Here is a 21867-nt window from a genome sequence, read left to right as displayed (position 1 = left end):
GTAATTAAACCAAGGTTTATTAAAAGTAAAGTAAGATTACGTTCCACCGGGCGTCCAAGATACCATGCGATATTCTGGTACGCAAAGAATTAAAATTCATAACTTTGTTGACTCACCGTCTCGACATAAACGTTCGCTTTAAACATGGCACGTTTAATTTCACGTACGACGACACGCGGCATTAACATAATACGCAAATATAAAGTAACAGCAACATTCATGTCGAGGTACAACTCTTGACGCGGGCAAACATAATTAACTAGTCAAATCGAGTCCGCGTTGTGTGGTTCTTACTTTCTACGCTAACTGCCTCCGGTTCTGATTACACTTTCATCGGAAATAATTTCAACGTCCGTTTGACATATCGGCATGACACTTCGCAGTATGTCATCGTAATTCATAGAGAATTATGTAACTTACTAATTTTTATGCGTAATCCGTTTCTCTTATAGCGAGGTTAAATTACGCGTCAGTGATAGAATTTTTCGACGTGGACGAAAAGGTGTGCGTCTTATTTTTTATTCATAATAAATAGATCTTTTCCAATTAAACGTTGACAAAAGACGCAGCCGTCCCTCCGTTATTACGAAAAAGGGCTTTCTAAAGGTTGACGCCATAAAGCGCCGAAGTAGCAGTTCCGAAATGCTAAAAGAAGAAAAGGAACGTTGAGGCATGGACGTATAATACACGGACCGCTCGTTCGGTGTCCGCTCGCAGAACGGCGAGAGAACGAGGACTGGCGCGATCGGGTCTACGCTTGTCTGCGCAGGTCGAATGCGCAGGGAGCTCTCGACGGTTGGTTGACAGCGGTCGACAGCGATATACATAGACACATACGCAAATGACTTGACCGCGTCCTCCTGTTGCGCCGGCAAGAGTAGATCCAATCGCACCAGTTCTCGTTCTCTCGTCGGTCCGATAGACCCAATCGAAGCCATATTCACGCGTAGGGAGTGAGCGATCCATATATTATACGTCCATGCGTCGAGGGTAAGCATGGACGTCGAAATAGAAATCGAACGGTGCATACGGGATGCCTCGGGACGGATGGCCAGTAAGTAGCGATGCCAGGAATCACGGCCACAACTTACCGATCGTCCATTCTGGGAAATTTTGTAGATCTTTCCAATATATTTAGTCGTTGACGATCATTTTTACCAGCCGCATCCACCGACACAATCGGGAATCTTTGATTGGTACGATTCCCAAAGACACCGAAGTAATGATCTCCTTGACGTGGTGAAAGGTAACAGACACCTGTCAGATGCCGTACTACGATATGCAAATGTCTGCATGCCGCGAAATATCCCAGACACGTTCCTTGGAAGGTGCTCGGTATCGTACTTGAACGATGGCGGAGTTATTTAGGATTCCCCAGCCCAGATAAACATTGAAAAAAGCCAGATGGTCTTTGGCATGGAAACAGTGCCAAAGTAAAATCTAAATCGCAGGCTGCACTTAAATTTCGACCGACAAAACATAGAATGGAAAGTGAGCGCATGAGTTGATTAGCGTCATTTGCCGAAGTCGACGAGATGTCAAGTGTAAATTGGTTGGGTATTCTTGCACTCGAGTGACGTGCCATTTTGGACGCTTCGTTGCGGCTATTAGAGTTAATTGCGCCGGCGGAGAACCGACTGAGGAGATCGGCGTGATTAAAAATCATGATTTTTGCTTGATTCTTTTCAGTAGGTGAAACGTTATTTTTTTTCTCATATAGTGACGGAGAGAATAAGTTTCCACTCATAAAATTAAATTTTTTATACAAATTTAAAAAATATCCAAAAAATAAGTTTAAAAAATTGAAATTTCACAGGTGCCCGGACTTTCCATAGAACCTCCGTGTTCGCGTGATAAGATTTGAAGCGATTCGGTACACCCAGATTAGAGAACGGTTTCATAAACGAGACCTCTGACGCCACTTTCACATCACCTTAAAGTTTTGCGATCATTGAGAATATTAGCCATATACTAGAATTGCCGATGATTAGGAAGAGACGAATTACTTGATGTATTTAGTTACCGATGTCCAAAGATCGGCGCGTTTCGACCAGTCGGTAACGTTAAATGGTTAACGATCGAGTCAAGCGTTGGCGAAAAAGGGTCTCCGTTAGTCTACATTGAAGCTAACTTGATTTGAACGCCTCGAGGAAGAACATCTCTTCCGTGAATATATGTCAGCGATTCACTTTCTACTGACGCCCGAATCTCGCCGTGACCACTTTCATCTCTTCGCAAAGATTTTGATAAAACTGTCCGCATCGGCTCGACCGGCCACTCGGCGTTGCGTAAACTCGGATCCGCGCTTCTCCCACAAAGAAGTGGTTCAAAGAAGTTCGCTCAGGATCTTGTGAAGTACGTCGACTTATGCGATCGCGTCGGCTTACCCCTCTTTCGGATAATGATGATTCCCCTTTTCAATAGTCCGGGAATACGTTACTTTTGCGGATAGAACGATTAAATGAAATTTTGGGTTCCTCGATTGGCCGATTGGTTCAATTGTCATACGTATGCACGGAGAAAAATGATGATGTGACCATAACACCCGCTCGATCGTTAAAGGATCGTTATAATAACTTTAATAATTCCTCCTTGCGCAAATGTAATCGTTGGGACTGCAGTGGTGAATACCGAGTTGCGGTAAACATATTCCGATTCCATATGTACCGTTCAAAGCTACATTTATAGTCCTTTTTCAAGCGCAGCTCCGATTTACAAATGTTTGTCTGGAATATTGTCAGGACCTTTAACCCTTGGTACGTTGGCTACCGTGGTTTAATCGAAAAACCGCCGGCACGGGGGTTTTTTAAGCGGTTGTTTAAGCGGTTGAAACTGTCACAAATATGTGATGCTGACAGCGAACGCATTAACACGTTGAGCGCGGAACCGATTTTGCTGAGCTTTCCGTTTGGGCGGCACAATTTTTTATATATAGGATTCTTGATGCCGTGTCAGTCCCGAGGGACCGACGCCGCCCAGACGGAAAGTTCACTGTCGGTCCCCAGGGACCGACGCCGCACTCAACGTGTTAATCGACTTTGTAGAATCTTACGGATTCCGTGATACGCGTAATGTTTATGGCTTACTATTCGATGTCAGTTAAATGGTCGGAATCTTCATCGAACTTGCTTCGAACTGCGCTGCTTCCGCCGAATAAATAAAATAAAGGATAAGTAAAGAGTAAACCGAAAATAATCGATAAACTTTTGTTTTCAGAGAAGTGTGCAGTCGTCGCCTCGACTGAATTCGGGTGGCTTCGAGCAACATTCGACAAACGAAAGCCGCGCACTTTTCGTGACCACCGAAGAGGCGCGACCTAACCTCACCCAGAGCTTCGCGAGCTCCGCGTCGAGCGCCGTCTCTCATGGAAGCTATGAGATCCTGATCTTCGACGAGGTCTTCCGAAAAACAAAGAGAGAAAGAGAGGGCGAGAGAGGGAGGGAGAGAAAAAGTCTCGACGCCGCAGTGGTTCTCGTCGAGCAGGGAAGATGTCGCTGGTGCGCTCTATCGGGGACGTGGTCGGGTTCCTGTTGCTCTCGTTGATCGCCATCTTGGAGAGCATCGTCAAGTCCTTCATCCCGGTCAAGTACAAGATGAAGAACATCTCCGGGGAGATCGCCCTGGTGACCGGGGGCGGCGGCGGACTCGGTCGACTCCTGTCGCTGCGCCTGGCCGACCTCGGGGCCGTCGTCGTCGTCTGGGACATCAATAGCTCCGGTGAGTCCGGCGCCGGCTCGCTCGGCTGCGCGCGCACCCACGCGCAGCTGCGCGCAGCTGCGCGCTCCCACCACGCTCCTACGCGAGAGTCCGCAAACTCCTGTACTCCTGGGGAGGGCGCGTCCATTTTCCTAGACGGCTTTCGCGAAACCTTACCCATCCGCGACGCCGCGGCAAGGTAAGGTCCATCGAACGGAGACAAGAATACGTCGGTGTTTTCCGTTCTTCTTGCTCTCGCACGCGGAAGATGTATAGGTATTTAGAAGAATTTTTCTTATCGACGTCGATCAGATTTCTCGACGCGTTTCGCTTAACCTTAACGCTTGGTTGATCGAAATTCTTGGCGCGAAATACGTTGTCCGGAAAGTTAATGGGTCCTTCTCGTTTGTACTAACGACACAACGGGAATGTAAATTTCAGGTTTCTCGAAAATTGTTTTCTTATCGGGTGGACGCGTTTCGATTGTAATGAGAAATTCTTCGAAAACGATTTGAGGTTATGGCACTTTGTTTCACAAATGGCCGCCGTCGACCACACAGTTTAACGCGATCGAGAATAAATGACCGTCCGTTTCCCAATGGAATCATTACTAGTTCCGAAAATAAATAACGACCCGTAATTCCATCGACTTTGCACGAAATATTTGGAACGTGCGCGCATTTTGGTAACAAAAGTGTTTCCACGCAACCGTTTGACGGGGCGATTGTTTAAAGTTGTACGCGATCGAGTCACCCTGTGCAGGAATTCTTACTCCTTAGTTTCATGTATTTAACCAGACTTAATCGATAACCGTCCTTGTCGGTACAGGGAGTATTCATAATTATAAAGAATAATTATCCTTTCGATAAACACGTTGAAAATCGACGAATCGTTGGAGTAGAGTTTCGCGTAAACAAGTAATTATATTCCGCAGTTGATAAATATGTATCTCAATAGCAGAGATATCGTTCTTATTGTCGATGCTGGAAGTATTAAAGGTTATCGTTAATTTGTTTGCAATTGCGTTAAGGGGATAACGAAGTGGCCGTTTACGAGATAACTCGTCTCGTGGAAAGCTCCACGGTTCCGCGATTGCGGATCCAGGAAAGCCCACGGTCTTTGAATAGACCGGGATCCAACCGCGAAGGCGGCACAACCGAACGAAAAAGAGGGGAGAGGCTTCTCGCCCTTTCTCTTTTTCTCTGCGCGAAACGCGCGGCGCGACATACCGACAGCCTGCATCAAAGGTAAAAGAGCGAGAGTGACAATGGACAACCTCCCCGTTCCTCTTCTTTCCGTTCCGTTGGAAGCCGACAGAAGTCGAAAGCATTTTGAACGCGAGCGTCAAATTAATTATTCCTTGAAAATCTTGACGCGTATAGAAATGTGCCAATAGGCGTTTATGATCTAACGAATACCGTATATCGTACGCAATTCGTGTCCCTCGATGTACATTCCGCTGGGTGAATCGACTACATTCGTCGGAGATTGGCAGCTCGCAAGGCTGAAGTTTAATTCCCCCGGACGTTTTATCGGCTGTGCGGGTCGTAAACGTTTCCTCATCGAGGACGTTTCGACGAGGCCGTGTCGTTCGGGTTTCTTCGTTCAAGGGGCAGTTAGCCTCGATTCCCCCACGAAGGTTAGAATTTCGTCCTCAACGGCCGGCCGATCGAAGGATCTTCGTTACGTGACCGGCAGACGGATTCGCTTGAACATCTCTCAAAAATGCCAGCTTTCGCTTCTGCGTACCGTTCCGATGCAAAGCGATGCGAAACGGTGGAGTCCTTCTCACTTCAACGAGACACTTTCCAACTAAAATCGGGTCCATCTTTTAGCAACACCCCGTGTAAGAATTGTGCGCGCACCGAGGCTTGAGGGTATTTCCTCGGTAAATGGTCGTACACGGTTCGCGAAGTACGGGCAAGAAGGAGAACCTTAGTCCCGATTCGATCAAGGTCACAATTTAGACCTCGTCAGCTGATCTAACGAAGGATCGCCGATACGTGATCGAACTTAATTCAATCGCGGCCTATTGGACGTCGTGACTCGACTCTCGAAAACTTCTCCGACGAAAATTTCGGTTCAACTTTTTACAATCTCGTTTCGTTGTGCCTTCAAAATACATTCCAACTGTAACTCTTAATGTACAGGGTGTCGCACAAGTCGCGGTGACCCACGAACCTGACGAAAGTTGACGCAATTTGAAGTGAACGCTTCTTTTGCCGTTTTCTCCTCGGGTAACTATTTCCAGAGTCGTTAATTACCAAAGTTGGCCAATCGCGAACTGCGCGGCAGATGTCCAAGACGAAGACAACTTCCATGAAAGGAACGCGAATGCAAGGTCACTTTTGATAGGCCGAAAAAGGATTTTTTACAAGGCGTGCCTTGATCCCGGAAGAGTCAAAGATCCGACCGACTAGTTTCTGGAAGACCTATTTTTAGTGGTCTCATAAGTAGAATCGTCACTTGATCTTTACCGTGGCCAATCCGCGCGAAAACCAGTCGAGAGGGATTTCATTTTACGTTTGGGATTTTGTCGAAGCTGCGAGTCATTCTTTTTGATTCCTTTAATAGTCTTCGGCACGGCACTTTAGTTGCTCGAGTAATTACGAGTTTATACGAGAGTGTCCCTACGCGCATCCGACACACTAGTACACGTCGGCCAACTAAACGGATGGTGTTTCGACGCAGATTTACTATCGGTTGCAATTCAATTCCTATTTGACACGGTAGAGTTGCGTCCGTCGGCACGTTTTAGCCATTGACGGATCAAGTCGTTGCGTAACCGAAACGTCGCACGTGGCTCCTAGGTCTTATGTGTACATTAACCAGTTAGCTGTGTTTGACGAGTATACTCGTCATGAAAACACACGTTTCAGATAGGTCGACACAGTGAACTGGTTAAGAAATCAATTTAAAGTACCGTTCGTTATTCTATCTTGGATTAAATTTACGCTTTATATCATTTCTTGATACGGGTGGGTAGTGGAGTCACCGACGAACAAGAGAGCTCTCGTCTGTAAAAACTTATCTCGTTGAATCGATGCAGTTGATTACTTTCAGGCACCGCGGCTGGTCGAAACGTACTTTCGATCGCGAAAAGAGTTTGAAAAGGTGCTCGCAGGATCGTTTATCCCGATCGACGAGACGATCACTTTGCCAATCGAATCTCGGTTTCTACTTGACGCGAGTAATCGCGTAATATTCTTCGATTCTTCGCGGGTCACGATTAACGCGCGTCCTTCGGCAACTTTTGCACCAAGTTTTTATGCCAATAAAGAGAAGAATTTCAATGACATGCAACATCTTTCCATTGACGTCAAAAGGGACGAATTCCGTGTAACGTTAGATATTAAACGCGACGCGTTTTAAAACCCTGACACGACGGGAATCGGCGTTGCAGCGAATGTGGACAAATAAATAGGGACTGTAAGTATCAATAATGAAAATATTCCAGTGAACTTTGGAGGTTTACGTTCCGGTAATGTCAGATCCAATGTCTTCGATATTCGAAATAAATATAGTCGAAACTTGGTACGTATTCTTTTCCTCTTGATGCTACAATTTTGTCATAATTTTGCTTCTTTAGCAAGAAACGTCTAGATGGCCCCAAACAGTAAATATCGATTAGAAAGTAAACTTTTTGCCGCGTTTCGCTTGTCTTTGCCCAAGTTTAAAACTTCCGTCGAGTCGGTAGAGAACGACAAGGGGGAGAAAAGAAAAGAAAAGGAAAGACAGAACGAAAGAAAGAAGGGGGATCGCCGACCGGTTCGAAGAATAAAGAAGAAAGTACTCGAGCCAATGCCAAGGTCAGGTTCAGTGAAAGTGTTCGGCATTCTCGGTCTGCGGTTTTCACGTCACCGCTGACAAATGCTTCCATCGGATAATCATCCACCGAGTTCTCGTCGTCGGCGATACCTCTTAACACTTTACCGACCGGTGAATCTGGAAGTAAATGGCGATCACGGATATCGCAAAATCGATTAATAGGCTTCCGGTCGGTAAAGTGTTAAGATCGTTCGTCACTCCGCCGATTGGCACCGCTTTCTGCCCTCGATCGCGTGCCCATTTTGGTGATAAAGAACCGTCGCGTGCACGTACGGGAGCGATTTTCCACACAGGGCCATTTTCTTGTATAAAAATTCGACACCGTAATTGGCGAGCACTTTTACCTAGGAGGGAATCGCACTTTCGAAAATCTGTCCCATGCGAACACGCGGCAACCCTTTCGCCGTAAGACGAGTGGTCGGTCAACCTAACCTTTTCGCTACGGCGGATCGGCTCGTAGAAGCGCTGCCGAGAGTACGGGGCAATCCCAACGAAGACGCGCTTCAATTTCACTGCCGAAAGAACGTATCTTTTTTAACGTCCAGGGACGTGAGGTCAATTATTAACGCTTTATTTATAATGCACCTAGAAAATACAATTTAACAATGTAATTTCGTATGAAGAGTTTCAGAGCACGGGTATACCCAAAATCCTTCGTCACATATCTTACATTGGTAATGCGTTTGTCGTTGCGCCCTATTTTTAATACAAACAATACCCTTTCTCAATCCGCTTTTTCGTTTTGTTTTCGCGCTAGGGGAAATCGCCAGGAAGGGTCTCTAACGGGGTAAGCCTAAAAGGATGTTTATCCGCGGATCTAGGAGCGCTTTGTCTACAATCGTTTTTATGGTATTTCCGTAATATTTGTCTTATTGATTCAAGATGAAAAGCAGCTATAGAAATATCTTTGGGTGTTTTGTATTTATGTAAACGATAAGAATTCCAAACGGCAATATCTAACAAATTAAACAAATATTTCTTAGCGATCGTCAGGCGTTGGGTGACTATAGTCACCGTTAGTAGCGAAAGGATTAATCGAGTATCCGTCGAGTATCGCGTAACGGCTGCGATCTTTGGGCAAACGGCGGCCGCGACGCTCGCCGAAAACATCCGAGAGTCCAGATGGAGCGTCGAACTCGCCCGAGTCCTCATCGCTACAGAATTCTAATAATATCGCGATCCTTACATCCAATAACACTTCTCGTTTGGACGGAGAGAAATGGTCTCGGAGGGCATTTCCTTCTTCTCAGTTTTCCGCGCGGGTCTCTGCGTTTTGCGCATTGAACGCAATCGCAGCTACGCGGATAAACTTTGTAAAAAAATGGATGTACCGAGTCGTTTTAAATTTTAACACGTGGTTATGGAAGCGCCAAGACCGTCCTTGGCACTAAAAGAAACCTAACCAATCGGCAAAACTTGTTGACGGACTGTACAACGGAGAAATGGAGGTAGCGGCTTGAAATTAGCAGCGAGTGCGCCTTCTAGTACGAGTATTATCAGAGTCGAGTGGCGCCGACACACGCAAAGCGGCCTGGACCAAACTCGGCTGGCCGTTGCGTGTCTCCTGCACGAGCAGCCCGCGTGCACCCGCGTCCGCCTCGGCGCCAAACGTTGTCGATTAAGGTGAAGCGAAACCCACCTCAAATCGGTAGACCCGAGTAAGACAATTTTTTCCAAGGGTATTGGACCGAACCGTCCGCAACGGACCTTGTTACGAAATAGAAGAGTTCTGCCCCGAATGGGAAACGTTTATCTTGATCTCGTTCGAGCCGTATTAAAGCCAAAATGCGAGGTCGTTCGTCCGATCGCTGGATGAAAGATTTCGAAGTAAATAGGACGTTGAGCCGCACCGAAGCGATGCGTTAAACCTGTTTCGTATTCGGGCCAGTTGCCAAACGTGTTTGCGCTCGCAGCATTGAACTAAATAAAATCTGGAGCGAGAACAGGTGCCTCGGACTCGGCCGGGCAGACGGTTCTCTCGGTTTAAGTCCGATTTACCCGCTGTCGGTAAAATCAGAAGAACGGCGGTCCGAAAACTATTTAGACAAGACGACCCTCCATTCTCGGAAGGCGTTGTCGCCGACGATGTCGAAAAGATCCATCGAACGAACGCCAGAAGTATAAAGTCTTTTTTTTTTTCAATTTCGGATAGCACGGCACGGATATCGAACCGATACGGGGAGAATTAATGAAATAATGACGGGAGAAAACTGGATTCGACGAGAATCGTATTCGTCGCGAAAAAGTGGACGTTCGACGCACGATCGCTACTTAAATTCCAGCGGGGCGTGGTAATAAGTTGAAAGCAAAAACGGTCATTAGCAAGACGAGATAACGAAAGGTTATGGATTTATTAACCTTTGATAATGCCTCTATCTGCTGACGAGTCCTCTCCATTGCATCCAGAAAGTATACTCGACCAACGCGGCAAATTCACGTAGACACGAATGGTCTGCATCTTCCAATTCGAGATTAACTTTCGATATCGTCTCGTCACGCCGATGAGAAACACGACTTGGAACGGTCCTTGAAGATCAAATTCCATGGATACGTTCTCTAGAGGTTAATTTCAATTACGAAGACGTTTTGGGTGAAAAAGTCGGTAGGCGATCCACTTGATCATGTAGCGAAACAAGAAACACTCGGCAAGATCAGACTTTCTACTCGGCATTGAAAGTACACTTGCGATTTGTACACATCGTGCTGTGCACTTGCAGACGTGCGTAATATACAGGGTGATTCATCCAAGTGTTTCCCCAGACTTTTAAATGGAATTAACTGAAACGTCGACTTGAAATCTTGGTCATTCCTCTTAGACGCTAAGAACGTTCATTGGCAAATACTTCAGACTCCATCGAGCTTTCGGTTCATCGACTCGCCCTCCTGAATATGGTTATTTTTTAACGGGAAACTCTTAATGTCATTACCTTCTTAATTTTTCAAAGTGCAGAATTCTTACAAGAATCCTGAAAATGTGTACATTTTAACGGATTAAAAATGAAATTAACCACACCGACTTATTATGCACGGAACTTTCGTATCCATGGATAGAAGCGACGCGATAGAAGTAATTGAGTAGAGTAACGAGAGGAACCGCGGGGTTATCAGCAGGCACGTTTTTTTCGATTCGCCGATGCGTTCTAACCCTACGAGCGATTAGTCACGTTTCCAGAGGAAATATGATTTCTCGGAGTTGTGCAAGTCGATGTCATAATAACGCAGCCACTAATGTGGTTGCAATTTTAGACGTTTACGTAAACGTATCTCGTATAGTCGCAAATTCATCGTAATTTTGTTTTCTCGTTGACCCGTCAGTTCGAACGTTCTTCGATTTCAAAGCGTTAATCGAATCGTTAGAAATTGAAAGGTGCTGCTATAAACCGTCTTTAACTTTTAACGCGCAGATTTTGATACTCGCTGTTGCTACTTGTCGACCGTCTTTAACTTAGTTCGCAGACAACCCAGAGCGCTCTACTAACGGAAATGATAATTCCGAACCGCTTTTACGCAGTTAAAATCGCACTTCCAGCTGTCATTCCACTGACTTTCTGACATTTCTATTTTCTCACTTTTTCATTTATCTTGTCCGTAGGCATCGAAGAAACTGTAAAATTGGTGCAAGCCGCTGGCGGTACGTGTTACGGGTACGTTTGCGATCTCTGCGATCGACAAGATGTCTACAAGAAGGCACAAGTCTTAAGGGAAGAGGTTGGCAAGGTAAGTCAATTCCTTACCAAATGTTATCTATTTACGCCGTGTCCTTCCCGTTCCTATCACATCAGATTTTTTCATTTAAGAGTACTCGCTAATATGCGCGTAGGTAAATCGGGGGAACTGCTGGTTACGCAGGCATTTAAAAAATGTGAAACGTTACAAGAATTTAAGGTGATATGAGAATCTATATATAAAGCATCAAAATATTTATAAAACTTTTCTCCAAACTGGGTGCACGGAATCATTCGAAATTTCAGCACGTGAGAATGGAGGCCCTAAGAAATAACGCGATGCTCATAAAATTTCAATTTAATCCATTTTTTTGTTTAGCCAAGACTAGAACCAAGGACCCACATTTTCTTTTTTGAAACATGAAATTTCATGAGCAACGCATTCTTCCTTAGGGCCTTAATAACAACGTGCCGAAGTTCCAAGTAATTCGGTGCACCCAGTTTGGAGAAGAGTTTTATAAATATTTTCACGTTTTATATGTATAGAATGCTACTTTCATATCACCTTGAAGATATATCAGTTTTCCGACGTGAACCGTCCGACGTGAACGTGAAGCCGACGTGAAAATAGCCTTTTAGGTATTAAATGATTTATAAATGTACGTCGATCGATTTCCTCGGCGTCTTTCGTGTAACCTTAAGTGATTCCTAGGAATAAAATATGTCTCATATTAAAGATCGTTTGATTTAATGGAATATTCTGTGATAAAAAGTAGACCATTCGGTGGGACTTGTAGACCGTTTTTCGTTAACCTTAAAAATAAATAGCAAGAACTTACAATCTTGGTAGATCACATGCCAGAAATCACCCGAAAACTACCCGAAGTGAAAAACTAGGAAGGAAGAAAAGAAACAACCACTTGTCACCGGTACTTGATTTTAACGAGTAGGTAATGGGTTCTCGTTGGTATGGGCAGGGGTATTCACTATTTGAGACTTTGGAGGATGGAATTTAGCCGACTTAAATCGAGTAATAAATCCACCGTCGTCGCGGATTGAAATTCCACGTAGAGAGGACCGGAATCAAACGGGTTTCCTCGGGCGGGTATGGTTTTTTACGAGATCGAAGGCCTTAGAAAACGTCGCCGTGGCCAGCCTATAGGCGAGTCGTCCACCGCTAGGGACAATGTTGCGAAAGTCCGGGGAATTACGTCAGCCCGGTGTAGTTGCAAGACGCGAGCCGCCAGCATGCGCGAGGCCGGACGACGCGACTCGCCCCTCGACTCCTACCTGGGACTTCCCTCGGGGAAGGATCGCGCCAACGTCGGCGCGATCCTTCGTTTGCGTTTGGGATGAACGATGCCTTCGTCGCGGCGGCGTCTCGTTAGGCCGCTACCGTATTAACGGAAGGAATTCGCGTCCACCAATGTGCATTATCGTGCCGGGGCCTTATCCAGGGGCCAGGGTCTCTTGGGTTTTCCATATCATTGACTACCGAGCAGCTGCGATTTTGTGCATCCGCGCAATGGGATCATTTTTCAAAGGCAAAGGGACTGGTCCGTTGTCCGCGTCGATGAAGCAAGGATGAACTAACGCGGCCTTTCGTTGTTGCTTTACAGGTGTCGATACTCATCAACAATGCTGGCGTTGTCTCGGGAAGACCGTTCCTCGATACTCCGGATGAACTGATCATCCGGACCATGGACGTCAACGTAATGAGTCACTTCTGGGTAAGTCGAAGACGTATCATGCAAAACCGAAATATATTACCGAGGGGACGTTGCAAGGGACTTGAACGGAATGCGGTACTTACGGATTTTGTTATTTGGGAAGTACGGAACCGCATTTATTGAATCGATAATACGTTGGATGTTTTTCGCCGAAGCGCCAACGATGCAGACGGGAAAAACAAATCTCTAAAGGCGCGCGTCTTCCCTCTTACGAGAAAGATGTACGACCTGTTGCGAACATGGTCGCGTGTCGGTTTAAATATAACATTGGAACATTCGTCACCCGGTATTCAGGTTCACTCGTCTAGACATGCAACGGTACTCGATGTCGGTTACGACCATGACATTTTTTTTACAAAGTCATTTCCATTTGCTACCTACTTGCGATCATGTGATTCGAACCGCTTATGTGATATCTACAAGATCACTTTGTCGGAGCCAAGGAATTCCTTTAGTTGGAAACATTTAACCCTTTGCACTCCTAAGGCCAGATCTTGGAGTTAGCTATCTGCGTATAGCCAAATTGCTTGGAGTGCAAAGTGTTAAATCGTCGCAGGTAGTTAATTCTGGCCAAGAGGCAAATTAGTCCTCGAGTCTATGTACTTTTGAAGCGCCCCGTGCATGAAAAAAAGTTGGCATCGAAGTACGTGGTTTCCCATGGTAATTTCTAAACAAACTGCTGCACTCCTGAAATACTTGTGTTATGCAACCGCTTCGACGCGAATTACTCATTGCCCGTTGAGGACGTTGCGTTGCACTTTTAGGTTAGGTTTGCCGGGAGATTACCTTCGCAACGCGCTTCGTCTTTGAAACGAGAAACAAAAGGATGGAAAAAAAAGTACATCCTGCGGAGCGTGCGTAAAGAGGACGTGATCCGATCGCGTAACACGATTAAACACGGTTAAGATAGTCTCTTGATGTTATCTGACGCAAAAACCGGTAGTTAAATGAGTCGAATGCTTGGTGCCGACCTGAACGGTTATGACGTGATGGACCTTCGCGAAATCCTCGATGTTACGTCCGAGGAACCCGTTGATCGTTGCGTGTCCCTTCCGACCTTAATCCGGACTTAGTCCTCCCGTTGACTACGACGGTGATCTTAACTTTTATACGGACAATGGGTCATTTCGATTCTCGATGGTGGAAGCAGCCCGTTATCCTATAATTGTTATCTCGATATCGATAGAGATACGTTTTAAAACGATAGCCCCCTCGCAGTTGCACCACCAAAAAACTAACTTTGCGTGCCAGCGGTGGGCCACGGTTGCAGGAGGCAACCACAAGATGCTTCTCATTAATGCCAGAGTCCTAGGTGATCTTCTGTTTACACGAAGGCATTACGCTATTACAAGCTCCGGAGCCATTTAACACTAAGTACCTGACATTACTTTCCTTTAAGGAACGGATTATAGTGCTCGTAAAGTTATACCCGACCTCTCGTTGGAGAAAATATTAAACTTCACCGGTTTCGCAACGTCCCTCGGGATTTAATAGTCTTTGCAAATTTCTACGCCACTTTGGCCCCGAATCGTTATATTCGTTTACTGTAACATTATCCCTCATAGATTCGATACCCTAAATATATCCTTATTTTCGTAGATTATTTCTATTTCCCAATGTTCATTCATCTCTATCCGACTGGTGAGCATAGTTGTAACGAGCTCGATCGCTACAGGACACGTTTAATAAATAGCGAACGTGATCCCTGAATAGAAATTCGACTGGGAAAATGTGAACAAAACCATTTTGCCGCAGCGGAAGGTCTAAGGAATCCCCCGGGTGTCTCTGAGTCATAAGTGTGTAGTAATTATCGAACATTCCTTTCCAGACCGTGAAGGCGTTTTTGCCTGGCATGATCGAAGAAAACAAAGGACATATAGTCAGCATAGCGAGTCTGGCAGGTCACGTCGGGATCCCAAAGTTGGTGGATTACTGCACTTCGAAGTTTGCAGCGGTCGGATTTGACGAAGGTCTCCGAATGGAGTTGGAGGTGAGAATTCGGTTGTGCTCTTGCGCGTCGTTCCTACGGGAAAGTGGCGTGTCTCTTTGGAGCTTCGATGCCGCTCTGCGCCAAGAATGATTAGTACCGATTGTAGTTGCGCGCGTATGAAGATTTCAGAGAAATCAAAGACCGCGAGTCCATAGATTGCTTACTCGAAAAAGGTCGAGGACAGAGGTCGCAAACAATTAGAAACTACGAAGGGAAGGCATATTCGTGCTGACCAGTAAAGAAATACAATTGCGGAAATGGATGTAAAATGTTGGCGATTGGTCGGTGCATCTGACCACAGCGCGTCTTTTTTACGTAATCGCACCCCGTCACGAGCAGAATCTTAATGATTCATAACGTACAAACGCACAGACGCCTTTTCAACTAGTGGACATTAACCGCGAACGAATTATAATTTACAAGAAATTACTAGTAGATACGGTATTATATTTAAGACTTTCAAGATTCAACCAAAGAATACATCTAATTTTTTAACAACTTAAAGATAATGGTTTAACATTTTGTTCCCTAGCACGCGGGATACAACATCCAAACGACGGTCATATGTCCATACTTCATTCGCAGCACCGGAATGTTCGACGACGTTCAATCTAGGTACATTTAATCGATTGCTTTCATGATTTTTGGCCACGATTAAATATTTCGCGATGCACGGTAGGATTTGGAACATGACACATTCTTCCTCGATTTCTTTCTCGTATGTACCGTCATGTCTGAAACTGTTTTTCCGTAATCGAAAAACTTTTCTCGTTATCGGTACACCGAGTACATACTGCGAATGTACAAGGAAAATGCAAAGAACGTAAGCAATTATAAATAATTAAAAATAATGAAGAGGTTAGACGGTTCGTTCGTACTCGTGACACCGTTTCTACTTCCGAAAAGTTTCCTTGTGAGTGCACATTGCGGTGAAAATTAACAGATTTAATTGTTCTGCAGTAGCGAAAGAAAGATTACACCAAACCTTTAACTGCAGGTTTGTGCCAACTCTCAGCTCCAATGAAGTAGCCGAAAGAGTTATCACTGCAATGAGATGCAACGAAAAGTATGCCATATTGCCGAGCTACCTTCAGTGCGCCCTACTCCTCAAATGGTAAGCGAATTATAACACACACTTCGTGTACAGTGTAAGTAAGTTAAAGTACATAAGTAAGTAAGTAAGTAAGAAAAAAATAGTACATCTGCGAGGCCGTCATTGGATCCAAAGGGTCAATTTTGAAAGAGCGATGAGATATTGCTCAGAATAGGACACGAAAGGAAATTTCAGAGTATACGATCCGTTATAAACTAACCAACTGACACATTTCGTGGATATTTTGTTCCTTCGCGTTCTGGTCTTCATTGGAGAATTTTATTCGTTTCGCAGAATACTTTGGGAATTCCATGTGATTTCCTTGTCTCACGCGTCACGATTTAATGTGGTCGGCTTGCTCTTACTGGATCCTGCTTTTCACGTGAATGATGTACTATATTATTTCTCCTAACCGTAAAAAACTGATTTGCAGTGATCACGATGGGTAGTAGGTCCTTCCTAGGTAGATAATTACTCTTCAAAATGTGATTCCTCTATTCCGTTTTGGGCGATTTCTAGTAGTGATACCCATCGCGGGAAAGATGAAAAGAATGTAGGTCGAAAATCTCTTTCTGAATGTGCCGAAAAAAAAAAAAGAAATACGGAGTACAAACTACTTTCACTTAATGGTTCCTTGAGCTACGTTTCTCCTAAATTCATTGCAGTCTAGTTTTTTTCTCATTGCCCTTTCAATTGGCGCAGAAATACCCGCAAGAGTTTCTTTTGACATAGTACCGAGGAAACTTGTTCTTCTCAATGTTCGTAATTGTGTGCTCGTCCTAATGGAGAAATCAAAGAACTATAAACAATGTCATTCTTTGTGGTTGGATTGCGAAACACAAGTAGAGCCGCTCTCAAGTGGATTCATGTAGTGACATTACCGCTTCTGAATTTTTACCGTATATTCGGATGGGTGAGAAATAATTATATGAATTTTCAGTATTAAAAGAGAATGAAATTAGTTACTTGTCATGTGGACTTATCAACGTCTTAGATATTTGCTGTTTTCCGCTGTTATGACATAAAATTTATTGAATCCCTTACGTTTGAATGATTCAACTTGGAAAGCAGCTATTGACTTGGACCGTTGAACCCGGTTTAACGAAATTTCGTGTAGGAGCGCAGCAAATGTACTTCACTGCTATTGTTCACTGTACCTTTTATTTTAGAGGTTGACTTTTTGTTATTTGAGGCTAAAGGGAAAAGTTTCGCGTTTCCACGTTTGATGACGATCGAAGGAGTTTTTTTTTTTTTATAATATCGTAATAGTTATTCCGATCGGTCCAGATAGCAACATCGTAAAATGTCAATATTTTGACTATTCATTGAAATATCCCGTTTTGAAATTCTCAATTCTCGGTTTCAGGGTGTTCCCGTGGAGTTGCGTGGCAATGTTCCTGCGCGGTTTGGTGATGGATGCCTCACCAGCGAACAAGCCTGCCAATATCGTAAACGTGCCAGAAGTGGCGAATGTTTTGTCCAAGGATCAGCCAGGATCCTCGATTCATCATCAATTGACTAGACGCGTGTCCAGCTCGGAGAGGAAACCCTAGTCGCGAAACTTTGTTAGAATCATAACGCGCGAGTGACGTGGCTGGACTCCAAGAACTGGAAATCGGAATAGATTAAGATGATTGCGCTTGTCGATGGATGCGAAGAACGCTTTAAGCGTGGAAAGTTTAAATTCGCTCCGTCGAAGCTGATCGAGGTTATAACGACCGTAACGCGAAATGATCGCTGAGGCGTGTCTTGGGACGTTGAATGGATTTCCATCGTCCTGTGTGCGAAGGACGGAGCTGCGGAAATTTTATTCGAAATCACTTCCGATTGTTGTTCGAATGCGGGACCAATGTTTTTGTTAGCGACATGATGGGGTTTTTGCGGAGACCGCGGCGACCCGCTCCGCCCCGTCAAAGTGTGCGACGGATCCGCGCAACAGTGAACACAATGTGAAACATTTATCGCATAGGGGCGTGAGTTTTGAACTTGCACATAACTACCGTTGACCGTGCCGTTACCGTCGGAATATAGGCGATTTGAAAATTGTCTGTAATATACCGTTAGCACATACCGGCCCTCGGTAATTCTTATCGACGCATAACCTGTTTTTCATCTTCGAGCAAATCGTCAAAAATATTTGAAATTCTCCAAATAACATTATTTTTAAGTAAATGTCGTGACACCGTATACGTTTTCTTTGTTCAGTTCATTTTCTCCATTTCTTCATCGAAAAGCATTTTAAATAAATGAAGTTCTTCGTTGGAACTATCCGTTTTGGAAAACGTACGGACGCAAACGGTGTCAATTGATAATTGAAATGAAAAATGTATGTTTTAATCCGATGCGCTGCGGTCCGGGACGACATTAACGTGCGCTCCTGCATTTTTGTAATGCGATGCGCGGTTATACCGTGCGCGAACCTTTAGATTAAGATTTTAAGAAAACAACGCGCCCAGGCTCTTAATGCAGCAGCTCCGCTTCTTACGCGTAGGACGATGGCTCGAGCTGACTTCAATTCACATTGTGCCACTACTTCTAACTGGGTCAATTATTTTGTAATTCTGTAAAATAATCTTTTCCACGTTTGTATATAGATGATAACACTGGTGATCATTTAGAGATCGTGAAATGTTAATTTTTTTCTGCAATTCCTTGAATGCTGGAAGGTATAAAAGTGGTTGTATAATAGCGCACTTAAGTTCAAGTGTGTCCGGCGAATTCTTTGTAACGATTTCTAAATGAAAATACTTCGTCCTTTCTTTCTATTATATCTAGTTATCGATATCAACTAGTGAATCATAGGTATTAAATTTGAACCATCGTCAAGTCGTCATCGATACCACTAATCCATGAAATGAATGAACTAAAACAAATAGGAAGTGACGATGTTGACATTCATAATTTCTTTCGTTGTAAACAGTGCGGTAATAACGGAGTAGAAAATGAAATAAGTACATAAAATTATGCCATGTAGTAAGAAAAGGATAGAAATATGGACATTGAAAATGAAACAGAAGAGCAGAGACTCAGGGACATTTTTGTACTGTTTCGTCACCGAGGTAACTGCATTGGTGTATTATTTGAAATAATTTGTTACAAGTTTGTAAATAGTTAATACCGTAGTTGAGATAAATTATTTTTGTTTCTGAAATAAATCCTATTTGGCAGTTAACGGTGTCCACCATCGAAGCCGAGATGACGACTTTCGCCGGCATACGGTACCGGCATCGAATTCGGTAAGTTACAAAAAGCTTCTTTCTCAGGTGGACAAGTCAAACGCAAGGTATTAGGGTGTCCCATAAGTTCCTTCCGCATCGTGTATTCATGTCCTATGAAAAAAAGGGAAGAAATTTATGGGACAACCTAATATAAGAGGTAATTGGTGGTTACCGACGAGACACTATGGCACGTGTCTGCTACACATTTTGAAACGTTATATATAATTTTCAAAAACTACAGACCATGTGAATAAATGGGAACGGAGCTTTTGATTCAAAATCGTTCGATCTACCTAGGAAACTTCGGAACTACAAGTCATATAACAAAGATCGTGAAGGAATTATCGATTCCAAATGATCCCTTCTATCTCTCCCTACCTGAACGGACGAGGGTCGGTGAAGATAGGGGACGTTTGGAATGTACCCCATGGAAACAGAAGCGTGTGACAATAGGATTATGACGATCACGCGTGGCTAATGAGGGTTAGAAAAGGGTCTGGATTGGGTGAGAACAACATGACGACGGTTAGGATAGGTTTTTATGATGTTCAAAACGCCGCATTGCAGGAAAAAACGGAACTGTCGATTCCAAATGACACTATCGATTCTTCCGGGGTGCAGCCACCAATACCGGAACGGATTAGATCGGTTCCGGTAGGGAACGTTCGGACCTTGCGCGATGGATAGGTGATTTAATTCTGCATCGAAAGTTTCTTTACCATTTTTTTTTTTCACCGTGTAGTTCCGAAAGTATAGTGGAAAATAAATGCTGCAGAACACTGCAGATGACTCTACATAAATTTTTTAGCCTTAACCTGGAGAAAATGCCTACGCACACCCCCGCCCCCGAGGATGGCCACCATCGGGGCGTTGGAGGGGACCGGGTTTCTAACCCATCCTAACCTATTCTAAGGAATCGTAAACCATCGTAACTTATTTCTAACTCATCCTAACCCATCCTAACTCATTGGTAACCCATTATAACCTATTCCTGACTCACCCTAACCCTTACGCCTTACGACGCCCGACCGTCCGCGGAATAGACGGCAAAGGAAGTTTCGATTCCAAATAACGTTCGTTGTTGATCCCCCCGGGTCCCAACTTCCGGTACCCGAATGAAATCGGCTTGGTTCAGGTAAGGGGCGTTCGTAACCAGCGCGCTGGATAGGGGACTGGATTCCGCGGCGAAACTTCCTTCACCGCTTTTTTCTATGACCCGTGGTTCCTGAGATACAGCGGAAATAAAATGCTGCGCTCTGATTGGTCGGTTCTTTGGCGGGGCGTAACTCGGAACCTACGCGGCGTAGGACAAAACGGAAAAGAAAGTTTTGCTTCCAAACGAGGTCCGCCGTCGATCCCCCCTGGTCCCGACTTCCGGTACCTGAACGGACAGGGTCGGTTCAGGTAGGGGGCGTTCGCGACCAGCGCGATCGATAGGGGACTGGATTCCGCGACGAAACTTCCTTTACCATTTTTTTCTACGACCCGTGGTTCCGGAGATACAGCGGAAATAAGAATGCTGCGCTCTGATTGGTCGGTTTTTTGGAGGGGCGTAAGTCGGAAACTACGCGGCGTAGGAGAATACGGAAAAGGAAGTTTCGCTTCCAGACGACGTCCGCCGTCGATTCCCCCGGGTCCCAACTTCCGGTACCTGAACGGACAGGTTCGGTTCAGGTACGGGGCGTTCGCGACCGACGCGATGGATAAGGGACCGGATGCCGCGGCGAAACGAGAGATGAGTTGGGAGATTGTTCACGGGTAGGGTGACCTCCGGTCGAGGATGCAGACGGCTAATGTATTTGCCATCTGTTACAACTCTGGGCAGCCCGAGAACCGGCTGAAAAAGCGATGAACTCCTCACAAAAACTCCAAAACCCTACATCTCCTCCGAAAAAAATCACAGCCACTAGTTCGAGAGATCAATTTAAACGGAACAAGTTTCCCCATCAAGCTACCGTGGACGCAGTTCGCATCGCGAAAAAAATTGACAAACATCGTTTAACATATTTTACCACCTTCTACCGACAATTGCAGCAAGCTCGATTTCGATTAACTGCCCATGATGATTTTACCAAAAATGGCTACTTCCAGGTGATCCACCTAAACCTGCAAAGGGGCACAAAAGTACAGGTAAAACCGAAAATTGAAGAAACGCCAGGAAGTCGCCAGATTCTCCGAAGTAGCCCACCTAAAGCCGAAAGGGAACACGAAGGCACAAACGAAGCCATTGGGAAAGCGAGAAAGAGACGGTGATACAAGAGCTAATGACTTGTTAACTTAACCATTAAAGTCAAGAATATTTCGCGGTGCATCGATCTCGTATAATTGACCCAGAAAAAATATATTCAATTATACATTACTTGGCGTGACTAAAATGTAATATATTTATCTTACTTAAATGTAGATTCGAGAAAATTTCTTGAAAACGATTGTTCACCGTCTCTCCCCGTCAATCCTGACAAAATACGTATAAAAATATAGGAGGGACAACGTGGCCAAATAAATGATGATTGTCCGTTCTTTCGAACGAAAGACCATCGTAGTTGCCCTCTTCTTAAGGGGCCGCTTCGGCATATAGCCTCTTCGACTCTTGAAGTCTCTTCGGGCAGAGCCCCCTACGTCTCGAACGCTTGGCAATCTCCTGATT

The 21867-nt window shown here is 44.7% G+C and overlaps 1 protein-coding gene across 6 annotated transcripts in view; it reads left to right on the top strand.

Annotated features, from left to right (window-relative positions):
• Positions 1 to 19174, top strand: part of LOC105694340 (short-chain dehydrogenase/reductase family 16C member 6) — a 29336-nt gene extending 10162 nt beyond the window's left edge. For 5 of the 6 annotated variants that reach the window (XM_012414879.1, XM_023435061.1, XM_023435060.1 and 2 more), the window contains exons 2-8: positions 3217 to 3717; positions 11117 to 11241; positions 12809 to 12919; positions 14748 to 14909; positions 15442 to 15524; positions 15907 to 16023; positions 17369 to 19174. In XM_012414879.1, the coding sequence (XP_012270302.1) occupies positions 3489 to 3717; positions 11117 to 11241; positions 12809 to 12919; positions 14748 to 14909; positions 15442 to 15524; positions 15907 to 16023; positions 17369 to 17555 (1014 nt within the window). In that variant the 5' untranslated portion in view covers positions 3217 to 3488 and the 3' untranslated portion in view covers positions 17556 to 19174. Of the gene's footprint in view, positions 1 to 917; positions 1247 to 3216; positions 3718 to 11116; positions 11242 to 12808; positions 12920 to 14747; positions 14910 to 15441; positions 15525 to 15906; positions 16024 to 17368 lie in introns of those variants that run through there. The other variant, XM_012414881.1, reaches the window with a different exon arrangement.
• Positions 19175 to 21867: the final 2693 nt, after the last annotated feature.

This window comes from Orussus abietinus, unplaced genomic scaffold (assembly GCF_000612105.2).
Source record: "Orussus abietinus isolate OABI.00-Male unplaced genomic scaffold, Oabi_2.0 scaffold145, whole genome shotgun sequence".
NCBI lineage: Eukaryota > Metazoa > Arthropoda > Insecta > Hymenoptera > Orussidae > Orussus > Orussus abietinus.
The sequence above is the reverse complement of the archived record's forward strand: the minus strand, read 5'-3'. Positions and strand labels throughout refer to the sequence as shown.